Source organism: Somniosus microcephalus, chromosome 7 (assembly GCF_052327205.1).
Source record: "Somniosus microcephalus isolate GS21.2 chromosome 7, FLI_Smic_1.0, whole genome shotgun sequence".
Classification (NCBI taxonomy): domain Eukaryota; kingdom Metazoa; phylum Chordata; class Chondrichthyes; order Squaliformes; family Somniosidae; genus Somniosus; species Somniosus microcephalus.
In genome coordinates this window covers 131,346,516-131,366,062 of record NC_140993.1, presented here as the reverse complement: position 1 = coordinate 131,366,062, position 19,547 = coordinate 131,346,516, and the positions used below count along the sequence as shown (strand labels likewise).

The following is a 19,547-nucleotide window of genomic DNA, read 5'->3' as shown; positions in this document are numbered from 1 at the left end:
GGAGGGCGCAGGCCTCTGCCAGCTCAGCTCAGCTGCATGTCGACCCTATGCCTCTGGGTCCATCCGCAAGAGAGGAGGTGATGGATCTCCATGCACAGATGCAGGAGTCTCTGGCAGGTTTTGTCTCCAGGGTCGCTGCGAGTGTGGAGCGAATGGAGGAGTCCATGGCGGCCATGAGCAGAGCCTTATTGGAGTCATTGGTGCATGAAAGCATCACCACGGAAAGGTTGGCTACCTCCGTGGTAAGGCTGGCTACTGCCGAGGAGAGGAGGGCTGCGGTCGAGGAGAGGAGGGCTGTGGCCGAGGAGAGGAGGGCTGCGGCCATGGAGGAGCTTAGTCGCCAGGGTATCGAAAACATGGTGAGTGCTCTGAATAGAATGGCATCTCTTGAGGAGCGATGGGCATCTATTGAGCACCGAAACCAGACCTTCATGGAAGTCCCTCTGAGCAGGACCTCCATTGCTGAGACGGGTCCCCATGGCCCCCCTGATGTGCAGCAAGGTGCTCTCCAGCCACTTGCAGGTGCTGAGGGGGAGCTGACCCATGAGAGGGAGGTTGTTGGCATACCTCAAGGAAGTGGGGGCTCCTCTCCACGCGCTCACACTTCCATGCCACTTCAGAGCCCTCGGTCAGAGCCCCGCCGGAGTCCACACCCCAGTGAGATAGGAGTCTCAAGCCCTGCACAGCCGCAGGAGCAGCAGACTGCTGGCGAGCCCTCACAGGCTCGCCACACCAGAGGATGCCCGCTAAAGGTGTCGAGACAGGCGCAGCAGGAAAGTGAGCAAGGGGCCTCCACATCTGCTGAAGCCACAGGGGTACCACTACGAGGAGCACGTGTAAGAGAAAAATAAAGCATCACTAATCACAAGGGTAGTCACTTGGGTGAAAAGTCTTGTAAATAGTTTTAATGCCATCAGTTTCCTGTACATAAAAAATCTGGTGGCAACTGCTGCAGTTATGGCGTCTGTCATTTGGCGAATGGGGATATCACATAGAGGCCTTAGGATAACTTGCAGATGTGAGCAAGCTGGTCAAGTAGGTAGGAATGTGCAGGCATGGGCCACTGTCCATGGTCAGTTAAGAAGCAGTGAGGCTGCAGTGTTTGATGTACCAGGCTACGCAAATCTGCCCAGGATGAGTGCGTTCCTTGCATTCTGCCCAGCAATGTTCTCGCGCACTGGTGTCGCTGGTTGGCGGGCCTCTGCAGGATGCTCGTTTCCGTCCTCCTCCTCCTCCTCAGCATCATCCTCAGCATCATCCTCATCCGAGGCGGCTCTGTGAGGAACCTCTTGGTCCTGCGGAATCGGCAAGCCACGACGCTGTGCCATGTTGTGAAGCACACAGCATACCACGACGATTTTGGAGACGCTGGCTGATGAGTACTGTAGTGCTCCGCCTAATCTATCGAGGCATCTGAAGCGCATTTTCAGCAATCCGATGGTTTGCTCGATAATGCATCTGGTGGTAATGTGGCTGGAGTTGTAGCGCTCCTCAGCTTCGCTGGCTGGTCTCCTCAACGGCGTCATTAGCCAAGAGCGCAGGGGATAGCCCTTGTCTCCAAGTAGCCATCCTTGAAGTTTGTTTGGCGGACTGAATAGTGGAGGCACAGTAGACTGGCGCAGTATGAAGGAGTCATGGCAGCTGCCAGGATACTTGGCACAAACATGCAAAATCACCTTCTAGTGGTCACACACCAGCTGAACGTTAAGGGAGTGGAAGTCCTTGCGGTTGACAAAAACTCCTGGATTGCGCTGGGGTGCCCTAAGGGCCACATGTGTGCAGTCAATGACGCCCTGCACCCTTGGAAAGTCTGCCAGCTGAGCTAATCCAAGCGCTCGTGCCCTCACACTTGCGCGATCCCTGGTGAAATGGATGTGATTGTGCGCGAGGGCAAAGAGGGCATCGGTGACCTGTTTGATGCAAGTGTGTGCGGCCGCCTGGGAGATACCGCTGATGTCTGCTGCTGATCCCTGGAAGAAGCCTGAGGCATAAAAGTTGAGTGCGGTGGTGACTTTGATGGCCACTGGTAAGGAGTGTGGACCTGGTGCTCTGGGCTCCAGGTCTTGCTGCAGCATTGCGCAGATGTCAGTCACAACCTCTCGCGAAAGTCGGAGCCGCCTCTGGCACTGCTGCTCAGTCATGTTGAGGTAGCTCACCCTGTATCTGTAGACCCTGTTTGGGGGGTATCTCCTGCGCCGACGGCCTTCCATGCGCTGGCCCCTTCTGGCCTGTGCTGCCTCAGGTGGCTGAGCCACAGCCTGTCGCTCCTGCTGGTGCTGCTGTTGTTGCTGGTGCTGCTGTTGTTGCTGGTGCTGCTGCTGCTGGAGTTGCTCCAGCCTCCTCTGCTGTTGGAGATCCTCTAATGCCAGGAAGGGAAGGAACAAAAGGCCTCCCATGCTTCTGGCAGATGCCTCCGTTGAGGAGGCGCTGAGTTAGGGTGGTGAGAGGGGCTTCCCAGGAGCTCACACTGGAGAAGTGTGTGAGGCTCCAACCTTCCACAGCTGTGCCTAAGCCTTCAACAAGTTGCCCCAAGCCTTCAGCAACAAGGTCCTGCAGCCTACAAATGCTGTCTAATTAAATCTCTTCAGTCCTGATTGACCTGCAGCTGAAAGCAAGCAAGCCAACTTTGTTCACGCCAGGTTTCATCAGCGGTGTTCCCACCAGGCGTGTTTTACGTGGAGAAAGGCTGAAAATTGCAAGGGACCCTGAAAATAGGATTAAACATGCCAATTATTGATCATTAGGCTCCCGCCGACCATTCCTGCCTGCTGCGGGCGGGACTGATTCGGGTCGCGCTGAAACACGGGGGCGAAAGTCGGGCGGGGCGGGGAATCGGGCGGGGGGCGTCATGACCCCCATTTCTGCGATTTTCGGTCCCCGCCCGCCTGAAAACCCGTCCGACGGCTGGGGGAAAATCAGGGCCATAGTTCTGTTTTTTAATTTGTTCCTGGGATGTGTGCGTCACTGGCAAGACCAGCATTTATTACCCATCCCTAGTTGCCCTTGAGAAGGTGGTGGTGAGCCGCCTTCTTGAACTGCTGCAGTCCATGTGGTAAAGGTACTCCCACAGTGCTGTTAGGGAGGGAGTTCCAGGATTTTGACCCAGCGACGATGAAGGAACGGCGATATACTTCCAAGTCAGGATGGTGTATGACTTGGAGGGGAACTTGGAGGTGCTGATGTTCCCAAGCGCCAGCTGCCCTTGTCATTCTAGGTGGGAGGTATCACAGGTTTGAGAGGTGCTGTCGAAGAAGCCTTGGCGAGTTGCTGCAGTGCATCTTCGAGATGGTACACACTGCTGCCAGGGTGTGCCGGTGGTGGAGGAATTGAACGTTTAAGGTGGTGGATGGGGTGCCAATCAAGCGGGCTGCTTTGACCTGGATGGTGTCGAGCTTCTTGAGTGTTGTTGGAGCTGCATTCATCCAGGCAAGTGGAGAATATTCCATCACAATCTTGACTTGTGCCTTGTAGATGGTGGAAAGGCTTTGGGGAGTCAGGAGGTGAGACACTCGCCGCAGAATAAGCAACCTCTGACCTGCTCTTGTAGCCGCAGTATTTATATGGCTGGTCCAGTTAAGTTTCTGGTCAATGGTGATGGTGGGGGATTCGGCAATTGTAATGCGATTGAATGTCAAGGGGCGGTGGTTAGAATCTCTCTTGTTGGAGATAGTCATTGCCTGGCACTTGTGTGGCATAAATATTACTTGCAAATTATCAGCTCAAGCCTGAATGTTTTCCAGGTTTTGCTGCAAGCGGGCTTGCACTGCTTAATTATCTGAGGAACTGATGAAGAAGTTGAAGATGGTTGAGCCTAGGACTGCCCTGAGGAACTCCTGCAGCGATGTCCTGGGGCTGTGATGATTGGCCTCCAACAACCACAGCCATCTTCCTTTATGCTAGCATGTCTCCAGCAAGTGGAGAGTTTTCCCCGATTCCCGTTGACTTCAATTTTATTAGGGCTCTATGATGCCACATTCAGTCAAACGCTGCTCTGATGTCAAGGGCATTCACTCTCACCTCACCTCTGGAATTCAGCACTTTTGTCCATGTTTGGACCAAGGCTGTAATGAGGTCTGGAGCCAAGTGGTCCTGGCGGAACCCAAACTGAGCATCAGTGAGCAGGTTATTGGTGAGTAAGTGCTGTTTGATAGCACTGTCGACGACACCTTCCATCACTTTGCTGATGATTGAGAGTAGACTGATGGGGCCGGTAATTGGCTGGATTGGACTTGTCTTGTTTTTTGTGGACAGGACATACCTGGGCAGTTTTACACATTGTCAAGTAGATGCCAGTGTTGTCACTGAACTGGAACAGTTTGGCTAGCGGCGCGGCTAGTTCTGGAGCACAAGTCTTCAGCACGACAGCCGGAATGTTGTTGGGGCCCATAGAGTTTGCTGTATCCAGTGTGATCAGCCGTTTCTTGATATCACGTGGAATGAATCGAATTGACTGAAGACTGGCTTCTGTGATGGTGGGGACCTCAGGAAGAGGCTGAGATGGATCATCCACTTGGCACTTCTGGCTGAAGATGGTTGTGAACGTTTCAGCCTTGTCTTTTGCACTCGAGTACTGGGTTCCACCATCATTGAGGATGGGGATGTTCATGGAGCCTCCTTCTCCCTTTAGTTGTTTAATTGTCCACCACCATTCACGACTGGATGTGGCAGGAGTGCAGAGCTTTGATCTGATCCACTGGTTGTGGAATCGCTTAGCTCTGTCTATAGCACGCTGCTCCCACTGAGTAGCATGCATGTAGTCCGTGTTGCAGTTTCCCCAGGTTGCCACCTCATTTTGAGGTACACCTGGTGTTGCTCCTGGCATGCATTCTACACTCCTCATTGAACCAGGGTTGTTCCCCTGGCTTGATGGTAATGGCAGAGTGAGGGATATGCCAGGCCATGAGGTTACAGATTGTGGTGGAATACAATTCTGCTGATGCTGATGGCCCACAGCGCCTCATGGATGCCCAGTTTTGAGCTGCTAGATCTGTTCTGAATCTATCCCAATTAGCACGGTGGTTGTGCCACACAACACGATGGAGGGTGTCCTCAATGTGAAGATGGGACTTCGTCTCCACAAGGACTGTGCAGCGGTAACTGCTACCAATACTATCATAGACAGATGCATCTGCGACAGGTAGATTGGTGAGGATGAGGTCAAGTAGGTTTTTCCCTCGTGTTGGTTCTCTCATCACCTGTGCAAGCCCAGTCTGACAGCTATGCCCTTCAGGACTTGGCCAGCTCAGTCAGTAGTGGTGCTACTGAGCTGCTCTTCGTGATAGACATTGAAGCCCCCACCCAGAGTACATTCTGTGCCTTTGCTACCCTCAGTGCTTCTTCCAAGTGGTGTTCAACATGGAGGAGTACTGATTCATCAGCTGAGGGAGGGCGGTAGGTGGTAATCAGCAGGAGTTTTCCTTACACATGTTTGAACGGATGCCATGAGATTTCATGGGGTCCGGAGTCAATGTTGAGGACTCCCAGGGCCACTCCCTCCCTACTGTATTCTGAAAGGGGGGAGCAGAAGCTTTCTCTCACTGCTCCCCCTCCATCCCAAATTCAGTTTGGGGAGTGTCTGGAGGCATTCAGGCATAGATTCCATTCTGGACTGCATGTGGACCCAACTGGGAAGAAATTGGATTGCAATCAATCCCAGAAAGATCAAGGGGAAAAAATTGGGTTGCTTTGCACCTCCCAATAGCGCCCCCACTGGGGCGCTAACGGGGCACAAAGCTTCTAGCGCCAGGGCACAGCGCCGCTGACGCCTCCCGCAAAATTCAGCGGTGGCTGTAGCTGGTAGCGCCCTGTGGCGCTGCGCCTCTGGCGATGGTATCATCGCCGTGCACAGCGCCCCAGCCGCGAACTCCTGGCGTGCCTCCTGACCTACTGCCGGACGATATGTTCGACAGGTTCAGGGTGCTAATTAAAGGGCAGGTGCCAGGCTGCCATTTCTTTTTGGGCCGCCTGCCAGCACCTGCCCCCTCCCGCTTCTTCATGTGGGGTGCTGGCCGCAATCAGTCAGCCCGGCACTCCTCGAGTGCTGGGCTGTTTCCCGGCACCCCGCCCCCCAGTGGTCCAGCAGGGCCCCGGTGCCTGCTGCGCTTGGCTCCTCCCTTTTAACCAGGGGAGGGAGGCCTGTAATACCGTGGCTCTACATTCCGATGCGCATGGCGCTGTTGCACATAGCGCCACGATATTGAATGGTAGCGCCCCAGAAAGGAGGGGGAGCGCTTCCAGTAGTGCCCTGCCCCCTGCTTGGGGCGCTACCACTCAATTTATGGTGCGGGGGCGTTAACTTTTTCAGGGCACTAAAAGTAGTGCCCCGGCGAAGTTAGCTTTGGGGCGCGATCGAATATTTCCCCCCAATTGTCCTGGACTTACCATTGAGGAAGTGACCAACAAGTAAATTTGCCCACTTATTCCTCTTTGGCCAGCACTGTCCTGCTGGTGGGACATGACATACCCAGGGATGGTGATACAGAAGTCTGGGATGTTGGCTGAAAGGTATGAATCTGTGAGTAGGACCATGTCAGGCTGTTGCTTTAGTAATCTGTGGGACAGCTCTCCCAATTTTGGCACAAGTCCCCATGTTAGTAAGGAGGTCTTTGCAGGGTCGACTGGGCTGGGTGTGCCTGAAGCCAGTGCCTAGGTCGCTGCCGAGCGGTCCATCCTGTTTTATTCGCAGCGGTTTGGCTTGCTGGGTCATTCAGAAGGCAGTTAAGAGTCAACCACATTGCTGTGGGTCTGGAGTCACATATAGGCCAACCAGGTAAGGATGGCAGATTTTGTTGGTTAATTACAACAATCCGGTAGTTTCATAGTCACCATTATGGATACTAGCTTTTGATTCCACATTTATTTAATCAACTGAATTTACATTCCCCAGCTGCCATGCTGGGATTTGAACTCACGTTTCCAGATCATTAGTTCAGACCTCTGGATTACTAGTCCAGTAACATAACCACTATGCTACTGCACCCATGGTTAAAGGGAAATCCCAAAATAAAAACCAGTTTCTGCCCCATGGATACATCCATAGCAAATTCTGACAGGGAGGAGCAGAAGCTTTCTCTCACAAATTCAGTTTGGGGCATGGCTGTAGGCATTCGGGCTTAGATTCCATTCTGGGCCGCATGTAGACCCAACCGGGAAGAATTTGGATTGTAATCAATCTCAGAGAGATCAATTATCCTCGACTCTGGTTCTACTATTGAGGAGGTGACCAACAAGTAAATTTGCCCACTTTTCAGGCACGCCTGTGGAACCCCCTCTCAGAGCAGCAAGATTTGGTTTGCTCCGTTGGGTGTATGTCCCTGTGGTGCTGCTACTTGTACAGGTGCCCATCCCCAATATGTTGGGGCAGAAATTCGGATCGGGGGCTTGCCGCGCGTGCAAGCCCCCGATCTGCACTTACCCGACGCGCCTGCCGTTCACCTCCAGGGACGCCTGGAATTTCTTTTTGAAAGAGAAGAATCCCGGGCAGCGTCTGACGTCACGCCGCCCAGGAGTGCAGCCAGCGCGAAGCCTGGAGCGCGCTGTGCAACTGAGACACGCGCCTTGAGGTCTCAGTTTAATAGGACGCGCCCCCAATGTTTCTCACAAGCTGCAAAGCATTTTTACATGCAGAGCAGCATTTCAAATAGGTTTTTGGTATTTTTATGAAGCTTTTGGTAACTTTTATAAACTTTTAAAAACGTTTACATTATTTTGAAGAATCTGAAGTAGTTTTAAACAGAATTAAAGCAATTTAATGACTTTTAAAAGCCCTGAAAGAATTTTTTCATTCCATTTATTTATTTAGCAACATCGTCGTCATACGTGTCTTCACACTGTTCCCTTTGGGGAACTGTATGAAGTGGTGGAAGGATTTATGGCCGTGATTAACGCTCCTTCCGTGACCGTAACCATCTTTGTACCAGCCATTAGGGTGGTTAGTCCTATGGCGGGAGGATTTTACGGGCTCCCACAAGCTATACGAGGAGGGGGGGGCCACCCACACCCACGGACGCAAATATCCCACTGGATGTCAACCCAGAATTTAGAGCCGGAGCTCCGACTCCACTTGCCGGGACTGTCTGGAGCGGGGTTCGAAACCCTACCCCGTCTGGCCCAGTGGCGGGGATCCTACCGCTACGCCAAAGGCCCACTCCGATTAGCAACGTGAAATGGCTGGAATGAGCACAATTCACGGCATTAAAAGAACTCACAATTGAACTGATGATGACCTCAGCAATCTCCTCAACGAGGTGGAGGCGCAGCGTCTGCTCATCATTGGTAATGAGAAGTCCAAGGCGCCGCAAAAAGGACAGATGATAGCTTGGTCTTTCAAGTGGCAGCATAGGGCTCCAGTCACGGGGAGGGAAAAGGCGCAGGAAATGTATGGGTGTCACCTTTTGCGCGGAGTGGGCCTTTTGCGTAGCGGTAAGCATCCCCGCCGCTGGGCCAGAAGGAGTAGGGTTTCGAACCCCGCTCCAGACAGTCCCGGCAAGTGGAGTCGGAGCTCCAACTATAAATTCTGGGTGGACATCCAGCGGGATACTTGCGTCCGCGGGTGTGGGTGCCCCCCCCCCCCCCTCAGATGGGTTGTGGGAGCCCGTAAAACCCTCACGCCATAGGACTAACCACCCTAATGGCTGGTATGAAGATGGTTATGGTCACGGAAGGAGCGTTAACGTGGCCAGAAATCCTTCCACCACTTCATACAGTTCCCGAAAGGGAACAGTGTGAGGATACGTGCGACGATGACCTCTTGCGCAATGCACCTCCTTGGACCCTCAGTCGCAGATGCGAGGGGGCAAATTGTGCAATTGTTAAATTTTTCATTTTATTGACATATAAAATGTTGGCTCAGTAATTCCGTTCCAAACGCGTGAGTACGGTCGGGGCACTCACGCGTCTGGCCGGAGGAAATGCCGGTTTTCAGCATGCACAGCGCATGCGGGGAAAACCGGCATTTCCTGTCCTCTGAACGAAGGGGTTCAGAGGCAGAACGCGTGCGACTGCACAGGCAGCGCGTGCGCAGTAAAATTCGCCGGTTTCATTCATGCTTTCAGTGAGGTTAAGTCCTTACAACTTACACATGAAAAAAGCATGAGTACAGTTGCTCCAGAGGCTGTGGAGGAAGATATATTTTATCGTGGAGCTTCTGAAAGGCAATATTTTTGTTTGGGAAAGGGAGGAAAGTTATTTTAAGAAATGCTGAGGTAAGTTTTAAAGTTTATTTTTATTTTTTAAAATGGGTTTTCAGTACTGTAGGTAGAAGGAGCAATTGTGGCTATGTGAATTGAATTTGCTGTGTTTATTAAATGTGAAAATGACTCCAACATTTTTAAGAAAGAAACTTTTCATCAGTAATATATTCTTTTAAGCAATTATGTATGTATGTCTGTATATATTCCTTTGCGTATATGTATGTATGTATATATTCCTTTACTTATGTGTATGAATGTATGTATTTAATTATGACTTTCAGAGAAAGTAACTTATTGGAAAATCATAATTAAATACATACATTCATACACATAAGTAAAGGAATATATACATACATACATATACGTAAAGGAATATATACGGACATACATACATAATTACTTAAAAGAATATATTACTGATGAAAAGTTTATTTCTTAAAAATGTTGGAAATGTTACATTACTCATTTTAGAACAGTCATTTTCACATTTAATAAACACAGCAAATTCAATTCACACAGCCACAATTGCTCCTTCTACCTACAGTACTGAAAACCCGTTTTAAAAAAAATAATTAAACTTTAAAACTTACCTCAGCATTTCTTAAAATAACTTTCCTCCCTTTCCCAAACAAAAATATTGCCTTTCAGAAGCTCCACGATAAAATATATCTTCCTCCGCAGCCTCTGGAGCAACTTTACACATGCTTTTTTCATGTGTAAGTTGTAAGGACTTAACCTCACTGAATCCATGAATGAAATCGCCGAAGTTCACTGCGCACGCGCTGCCTGTGCAGTCGCACGCGCTGTCTGTGCAGTCGCACGCGCTGTGCCTCTGAACCCCTTCGTTCAGAGGACAGGAAATGCCAGTTTTCCCCGCATGCGCTGTGCATGCCGAAAACCGGCATTTCCTCCGGCCAGACGCGTGAGTACCCCGACCGTACTCACGCGTTTGGAACGGAATTACTGGGCCGTTAATTACCTATCATAAGGATTTGTGATGGGATCATGATGGGACCAAAGAGGCGGGTGGAATTTCTAGGTTGAGATATTTATTTTGCTTTGACTTTAATGAGGTTTTACCAGCCAATTCTTTATTTAATATGAGGGATAGTCAACAGTATTATAAATACAACGAAACATAGAGGCCTGGATTTTCAAGTTTTATTGTATGATTGTCATCAGTGCGATGCAAAGATCACATCACACCAACATCAAATGTGCATTATAACTAGGATATGACATTCAGAGCACTTAGGAAAAGTTATAAATGCATTACTTTAAAAACATAAGGACAATGAATATTTTTAGTTCATGGTCAGTAGAACATCTTAGTGGGGCTGACAAACCAAAAACCTGCGTCCTGGACATGTGCAAAAAATCCAAGACAAACAATACCCTTAAAAAAGAACTGCTTCTTCTCAAAAAGACTTACCTGGGAAAACTTCTTTACCATTCTCCATAATAGGCACTTCTCTGCAGATCTCTCCATCATCTTGATTCCGATCCATCCAGCTATTAACAGCAAAGTGGTACTCTTTACGTGAGGAAATATTCTGTAAATGGATCTAAAACATACCAACAGAAAGATACAGTAAGCTGGGATACACAAACAAAATCAAGCCCTTTACAAATTTCTGCTTAAAGTATGTGTTTTTTTAAGATTGAATAGTTGATGCATTCTCAACAGGAGATTGTAAGTGGCACATGCTTCCTGTTTTTCTCAAAAGCTCCCTCACAAGTACAACTCCTGCTGGAATTTTATGGAGTAGCATTGATGGAAATCATAGAGTCGTCCAAGGCTCATGTACTTCCATCCTTCTGCTGCAGAAGAGTTCATGGTGACAAGTGGTCTTCATAAAAAGTATAGAGGGAAACAGAAAATGTTAAAATGCTAATTTTTCATCAGTCTACAAAATATATTCAAAAGAGCAGGTTAATATTCAGACCCATCAGGAAGGCAGCGGGGTCAGAGGTGATAAGTTGTACCCCTCATTTTAATTGCAGCTTCTCACCTTGATTAACTGGATGCAGATTGTGGGAAACGAACTCCTTGATTACAGATGTGCCATGAGGGACATCTGTATTTGGTTTTGTAAAGTAATGTTTTGACTTAATTTGCTTCAGTTCAATCTTCACAATAAAGAAAGCTGGTGGAGATCTTGAGACAGATTTCTGAGAGTGAGGGTCCTGATACTTTCAAGTCCTCTTCATGGATAACGCATAGCCAGAGTCTATCGATAATGAAGGACATATGGAACAGATTTCCCCTCTTCACTGCTTATTTTGGGTTCATGAAGATAGACATGAATAGCTAAAGATTAAGTGGTTAAACAAAATCTCATTTATTTGTTTGTGGCTGGGAATTCCCTCAATGTTGCTCTCGATACGGTGGTGGAGCACTTGTAAGGAAATTTCCGGCCTATGTTACAAGCATTAATATTACTGATAGTTGACAAAGTCTCATAACTTTTTTTAAATTATTTTTGAATATCTGAGGAGTTGTACATTAAACTTTTTGTTATAAGTGAAATCTGTTGTCTTGATTTCCTGTTATTGTCCAATTGTTATTTTTAATAAACCTGATTTGTAGTTTATTACTCTGCTATCTAGACTAGAAGGTGCTTGTGTCAATTCAGTAAGCTATTATAGTAACAAGTGTTTCTGCGCAACACCTATGCAACACTACATAACCAGATACTGTTCACAAACATCACACTCCATTTTGTGACATGCAAAGACTCACATCCAGGAAACACCAAGACTGGTTCGATGAGAACGGCCAGGAGATCCAGGAGCTAATAAGCCACGAGCGCAAGGCATTCCTGATCTGGAAACAGCAACACAACTCGAGAGCAAGAAAGCAGCTCTACAGACGCCTGAAGGCCGAGGTCCAACAAAAAACTCGCGACCTAAAGAACAGATGGTGGGTGGAGAAAGCGCAGGAGATCCAGCAGCTAGCCAACAACCATGACGTGTGTGGATTCTTTAGCGCAGTCAAGACCATCTATGGCCCAAGCACCCAAAGTCCTACCCCACTGCGGGCCAAGAACAGAGAGGTACTCATCAAGGACAGAGAGGCAGTCAGTGCCCACTGGAAGGAGCACTTCGATGATCTCCTTAACCGACACTCTGTCTTTGACGTGAGCATCCTCAACTCCATCCCGCAGCATACTACCCACCACCATCTCAGCACAACCCCAGCCCAGCATGAGGTTGAAAAGGCCATCCGACAACTGAAGAACAACAAGGCCTCAGGAGCAGATGGAATCCCTGCCGAGGCACTAAAGCATGATGGTGCACTACTGGTGCAAATTCATGAACTATCTGGAAGGAGGAGAGCATGCCAGGGTATCTCAGGAGACGCTGTAATTGTGACCATCTTCAAGAAGGGTGACAAGTCCGATTGCAGTAATTACAGAGGAGTTTCCCTGCTGTCTGCCACAGGGAAAGCCATCGCAAGAATCCTCCTCAATCGCCTTCTCCCAGAGTTGCAATGTGGATTTCGCCCACTAAGGGGCACAATGGACATGATCTTCACCACGCGTCAATTACAAGAGAAATGCAGGGAACAGCACCAACTGCTGTACATGGCCTTCTTTGATCTCACAAAGGCCTTCGATACTGTCAACCGTGAGGGATTATGAATGTCCTCCTCAAATTCGGCTGCCCTCAAAAGTTTGTCACCATCCTCCGCCTGCTTCACGACGACATGCAAGCCGTGATCCTGACCAACGGTTCCACCACAAACCCAATTCATGTACGGACCGGGGTCAAGCAAAGCTGTGTCATCGCACGAACGCTCTTCTCGATCTTCCTTGCTGCAATGCTCCATCACACCCTCAGTAAGCTCCCCGCTGGAGTAGAGCTAATTTGCAGAACAAACGGGAAACTGTTCAACCTCCGTTGCCTCCAGTGCATATCCAAGGCTGTCCCATCTTCTGTCGTCCAATTACAGTAAGCAGACGACACTTGCCTCTGCGCTCACTCGGAGGTTGAACGCCAAACCATCATCAACACCTTCACTGAAAAGTAAGAGAGCATAGGCCTCACACTAAACATCCGTAAGACAAAGGTCCTCTACCAACCTGCCCCCACCACACAGTACTGCCCCCCGATTATCAAAATCCACGACAAGGCCTTGGACAATGTGGACCACTTTCCATACCTCGGGAACCTACTGTCAACAAGGGCAGATGTCGGTGACGAAGTCCAACACCGCTCTCAGTGTGCCAGTGCAGCCTTCAGTCGCCTGAGGAAGAGAGTGTTTGAAGACCAGGACCTCAAACCCGGCACTAAGCTCATGGTCTACAGAGCAACAGTGATACCCACCCTGCTGTATGCCTCGGACACATGGACCCTGTACAGCAGGCACCTCAAAGCACTGGAGAGGTGCCACCAATGCTGCCTCCGCAAGATCCTGCAAATCCATTGGCAGGATAGGCGCACCAACGTCAGTGTTCTTGCTCAGGCCAATTTCCCCAGCATCAAAGCTTTGACCACTCTCGATCAGCTCCGATGGACGGGTCACATCGTCCGCATGCCCGATACGAGACTCCAAAAACAAGCGCTCTACTCGGAGTTCCGACATGGCAAGAGAGCCCCAGGTGGGCAGAGGAAACACTTCAAGGACGCCCTTCAAGCCTCCTTGAAAAAGTGCAACATCCCCACCGACACCTGGGAATCCCTGGCCCAAGACGGCACAAAGTGGAGGAGAAGCATCCGGGAAGGCGTCGAACACCTCGAGTCTCTTTGCTGGGAGCAAGTGGAAGCCAACCGGAAGAAGCGCACGTCAACCCAAGCACCCCACTCACCCGCCCCTTCGACCACCGTCTGCCCCACCTGTGACAGAGACTGTAGGTCCCGCATCGGACTCATCAGTCACCTGAGAACTAATTTTTAATGTGGAAGCAAGTCATCCTCGGTTCCGAGGGACTGCCTAAGAGAGACAGGAGTGATCTTTGGTGCAAAGAACAAGAGAAATTACAGAGGAAAGCCTACAAGCGTAACAGTTCTGTTCTTTTTTCAGCATTCATCTGAGGTTGGAAGGATGAAGTTGCAGATCTCCCCACTTTGTATTCATGCTAACAGCAGCGAGCAGAGGAAAATATATTCTATACAATATAAATGACATTTACATAATGCAAAGGATAATTGATTCTCCTCAAAAGTATTTTGTCAACACATGTACTCCCTGTCAAATTCATTTCTCTTTGTTCTACTGTATGAATGCGTAAAACAAAATAAGTAAGTTTGTTCATTCAGTGCCCTTACCGATTCACAGTGCCAACCCGGGAATTCACCGTCGTTGTTGTGTCCAATACGGATTTTGTATAATTTGCCAATATTCCTTGTGTTTACCTAATATATAAATAAATAAATTGTTCTCATTCCTCTTTGTTTTCATTGTTACAGAACACATTGCATTTTCAATTTGAACCTGAATAAATGGCGTAAATAGGTATGATATTGGACAAAAAAAAGTACTGTCTAGGTACTGTTGTATATTCTGGGTCCTAGCTCTGGATCAATTCTTAGGCTGGTCTGAAATGTTGACATTTATCAAGATCAATGGAACCACTGTGAGATTGCATGGACTTCTCCTTTATTCCTACAGGCTGAAGAGGGAAGAAATAATACTGGCCTCTGCAACCTATTAATCCATTGATACTTTCTAAAACTTTATGGATGATGTAATGTTTTGTACAGCAAATGTTAGACAATGCTTTAATGCCCCTTTACAGATGAATGCAGCCGACTGCAGAAGGGCTTGTCTTGGTGATGGGCAGGCAGATTGCACCAGATTGCGCTTCTCATTGCCTGAGAACCCAGATTTGATGGGCTGAGGTTTTCATATGGCTTGGTCGCACCGCTGCGCAGGGCCGTGTGCTGGGAAGTGGGAGCAGAAACAGAAGCACAGCTGCAGTCCTGAGAGACTAGCTGCTGGCTCCAGAACCTTCTGGCTGCTTTTGGAGAAAGATCACTTGAAAGGCTGTAAGGAAAAGTAAGGCTGTAAGGAAAAACTTTTCAGACCTCCCTGGCACCTTCAGACTGAGCAGTCCAAGGCCCACTTCCAGCTTCTCTGGGCACACCTGGAAATGTGTGCCTTTCTGATAACACCACAGGAAGGTGAGGTGCAAGACATAGCACATCTCCTTCTGCCTCATTTCTTTAAAAAGATTTGGTAGGCCTAGATCTGCCCCTTTGAGAAGCAACATGCACCCCTTGGAAAGGGGACTGCAAAAATATACTAGAATAATATCAGGACTGAGTGATTATACTTAGGAAGAAAAGCTGGAAAATTGTGCATTTTCCACTTGAACAGAGAAGGTTATGCTGGGGATCTTTCCAAATTATGAAAGGTTTTGATAGGGTAAATAGAGAAGGATTGTTTCTACCGGTTGGTGAATTGGTAACAAGAGTGCATAGACTCTGGAGGAAGTTACTAGCTTTTTTTCCACACAGAGGGTTCTTAGAATGTGCTTTACCAGAAGAGCTATTGAGTCAAAGACTAGCATCATTTAAAGGGGAACTGGATAAATATTTGAAAAGGAGTAATAGTAAAAGATATGGGAAAAGGCCAAGAAAATGGGACTGAACAGATATCTCCAGCTGAAGAGATGGCACCCCAGCATAGATGTTCTCTGTGCTATAATTTCTGTGATTCCATTCTATGAAATAGACTCTAGTTTGTGAAGTTATTTATTTCATTACATTACTCAATTTCTCTATTGAATAGTTAATGACAAAAGCTATTTAGATTATCTTCCATAAAAATGTGAACAAGAAATCATAAAAAATTGCTGTACATCAACAGCCCAAATGTGTGATAGTCTCATAATCTGGAAGGGTTCAACTCTCCAGTGGTGAATGAAAGTTACAGAGATCACCTAAAACACTTCCACACATTTCAAAACGCCTCAAATATCCACAGAATACAGAAAAGGAATGCCACAAGGGTCAACCAAATGCCATAGGTGGCAACCACTGAATGAAATATTTTATACCAGAATAATGTCTCAACAGTTGCCTGCAGTATTAAGTTGTGAAAAGAATACAAAGAAAAAGCAAGATTACCAACATACCTTAACATAGAGATGAAGGACATCTATAACCTAGAATTCAGAATTCAATTTTTACTTACAATTCAGTCAGGCAATGCTACATGATTTTCTCATGATTTGCCTTTAACTAGACCTTAACAAGCAGTTTTGTTTTTGGGTTACAATTTGTAACAATATTTTAGCATAAAACAAGAATGGGAGTAGCAGCAAAAAGTACAAAAAAAGTCTGATACTGGTTTCTACTAGTTTACTCATGTCTATATAGGTAGAGAGATTTACTAAAAAAGAAAACTGGGTGACCATCCATTGGGGCAGTATAGAGGAAACAGGAGGCAGTCCTCTGTGACTGTTGAATTAACAAAGAGATACGTGCTTAGTAAAATGGCAACAACTCAGAGGAGTGCATCAATGAGGGCACCGTGGAGCAGGCCATTGCTAAGGAAGAGGGGAAGTGACACATCAGTAATAGAGATTCCACAATCTGAAAAATAGAAAGGCAGGTTTGTGCCTTCAGCAGAAAGTCCTGAATGGTGTGTTGTCTCCTAGGAGCCAGAATAAATAAAACTTGCATTTATTCAGTGCCTTTAACAGAAAGAAGTGTCCCAAATCACTTCACAAATAGATGGAAGGAAAAGGATACCAAACCAGGAAGGAAGCGATTAGGAAGAGTGCCTGAAATCTTGGTCAAAGAGATGAGTTTAACAATGGTTCCTTCTTCTCCGGCACTAATCTATCTCCTTCAAAATTGTCATCATCACTCCCTTTCCTCAAAACAATCCACCCTCCACGCATCCATACCCTCGAACCATTGGCCCATCTTGGTCGGTCCTTGGACCCCAGCTATTCACAATATATATTAATGATCTGGACGAGGGAACTAGATGTAATATCTCCAAGTTTGCAGACGACACAAAGCTGGGTGGGCATGTGTGCTGTGAGGAGAATGCCGAGAAACTCCAGTATGATTTGGACTGGTTGGGTGATTGGGCAGAAGCATGGCAGATGCAATATAACGTGGATAAATGTGAGGTTATCCACTTTGGTGTCAAAAACAGGAAGGCAGATTATTATCTAAATGGCAATAGATTGGGAGAAGGGGAAGTGTAACGAGACCTGGGCGTCCTTGTGCACCAGTCGCTGAAAGTAAGCATGCAGGTGCAGCAGGCGGTTAAGAATGCAAATGGTATGTTGGCCTTTGTAGCGAGAGGGTTTGAGTACAGGAACAAGGATGTCTTGCTGCAGTTGTACAGGGCCTTGGTGAGGCCACATCTTGAGTATGGTGTGCAGTTTTGGTCGCCTTATCTGAGGAAGGATGTGCTTGCCATGGAAGGAGTGCAGCGAAGATTCACCAGACTGATACCTGGGATGGCAGGAATGACGTATGAGGAGAGATTGGGTCGATTGGGCTTGTACTCGCTGGAGTTTAGAAGAATGAGAGGGGATCTCATCGAAACTTATAAAATTCTAACAGGACTAGACAGACTAGATGCTGGAAGGATGTTCCCCATGGTCGGGAGCCCAGAACCAGGGGTCACAGCCTAAGGATAAGGGGTAAGCCATTTAGGACAGAGCTGAGGAGGAATTTCTTCACCCAGTGAGTGGTGAACCTGTGGAATTCTCTGCCAAAGAAGGCAGTAGAGGCCAATTCATTAAATATATTCAAGAAGGAGTTGGATATATTTCTTAAGGCTAAAGGGATCAAGGGATATGGAGAGAAGGCAGGAACAGGGTACTGAGTTTGGATGATCAGCCATGATCTCATTGAATGGCGGAGCAGGCTCGAGGGGCCGAATGGCCTACTCCTGCTCCTATCTTCTATGTTTCTATCCTCAGCCTCCTTTTCGTCTTCAAGGTTATCAAATATGCTGTTGCTTCCCACCTTTTCCATTATTCCTTGTTTAAATCCCTCCAATCCTGATTCCACCTTTTTTGGAGCACCAAGCCAGCCCTTCCAGAGTCGATGAAAAGGAAAATCAGGCGGGGTGTAAAACGTAATAGGGGCCACCAATCTGCTACCGCCAAAGTTGCAAATTTACCCATAGAATTTTACATCACAGAAGGAAGCCACTTTAGAGCATTGTGCCTGTGTTAGCTTTCTGAAAAAGCTAGCCACTTAGCCCCATTCTTCTTTTAATTTTCTTCTTTTTCAAATATTCATCCACTTCCTTCTTTGAAAGTGAATATGGATTCTGCTTCCATTAATGTTTCTTGTAGGGCATTGCATATCCCAACTACTCACAACATAAAAGAATTATGTAGAGTAGCTAAGATAAACAAAATGCCCTAATGTTGCCTTCATTCTTTTCCTGGTGATTTTAAGTTTAAGTCTTCTACTTACCAATTCACCAACCAGTACAAATTGATAGATACCACTGTTCACTTCCCTTCAGTTCAAAAAAACCATTCATTCATTAACTGCTACTTTATGTTTACTGTTCTTTAGCTAAGTTCCTACCCATGCAGAGATGTTTCCCCTCATGGGGTAATCTAGAACTAGGCGGCATAGTTTCAGAATAAGGGGTAGCCCATTTAAAACTGAGATGAGGAGAAATTTCTTCTCTCAGAGGGTCGTAAATCTGTGGAATTCTCTGCCCCAGAGAGCTGTGGAGGCTGGGTCACTGAATATATTTAAGGTGGAGATTGACAGATTTTTGAACAATAAAGGAGTGATGGGTTATGGGGAGTGGGCAAGGAAATTGAGCTGAGTCCAAGATCAGATCAGCCATGATCTCATTAAATGGTGGAGCCGGCTCGAGGGGCCAAATGGCCTACTCCAGCTCCTATTTCTTATGTTCTTATGTTGCCACATTGGCCGCGATTTTATCATTGGTGACGGGGTGGGTGTGGGTCAGGTGGTCGGCGGGTTCTGGTCCCGCCTCTACTGAAGTCAGTTAGCCAGCTGCATTTAAGGGGCCCTTGCAGCCTTCTTTCATTCTCTTATTTTTTGATGCTGGATTTTATCCTACCAACTGTTGCCATGACTTCAAGGGTCAAGGCCTCACCCTGTTTTGATGATGACTCCCTCCATTCTCTTGTGGAGGGAGTCAGAGGGCGCAAGGAGGTTCTCTTCCCATCCGCTGGAAGGAGGTAGCCTCCACAGCAAAGCAAAGCAGCCTGGCTGCAAATTGCTCAGGAGGTCGGCGCCAGATCGTTGTGCACTCGATCCTGGGTGCAGTGCAGGAAAAGTTTTAATGACCTTGTACACTCAGGAAAAGTGAGTATAACATCATACTTGCCCTCAATCTGTTCGCATCACCAGCACTCTGCATTGTCAACCTACTCCTGCACATCCCAC

At 47.7% G+C, this 19,547-nt stretch overlaps 1 protein-coding gene across 3 annotated transcripts in view; it reads right to left on the bottom strand.

Moving 5' to 3' along the window:
• Positions 1-19,547, bottom strand: part of LOC147114887 (oxygen-regulated protein 1) — a 265,992-nt gene that overhangs the window by 100,785 nt on the left and 145,660 nt on the right. For all 3 annotated transcript variants that reach the window (XM_085992956.1, XM_085992954.1, XM_085992955.1), the window contains 2 exons: positions 14,463-14,549; positions 10,624-10,756 (listed from right to left, as the gene is read on the bottom strand). In XM_085992956.1, coding sequence (XP_085849082.1) covers positions 10,624-10,756; positions 14,463-14,549 — 220 coding nt within the window. The remainder of the gene's footprint in view (positions 1-10,623; positions 10,757-14,462; positions 14,550-19,547) is intronic.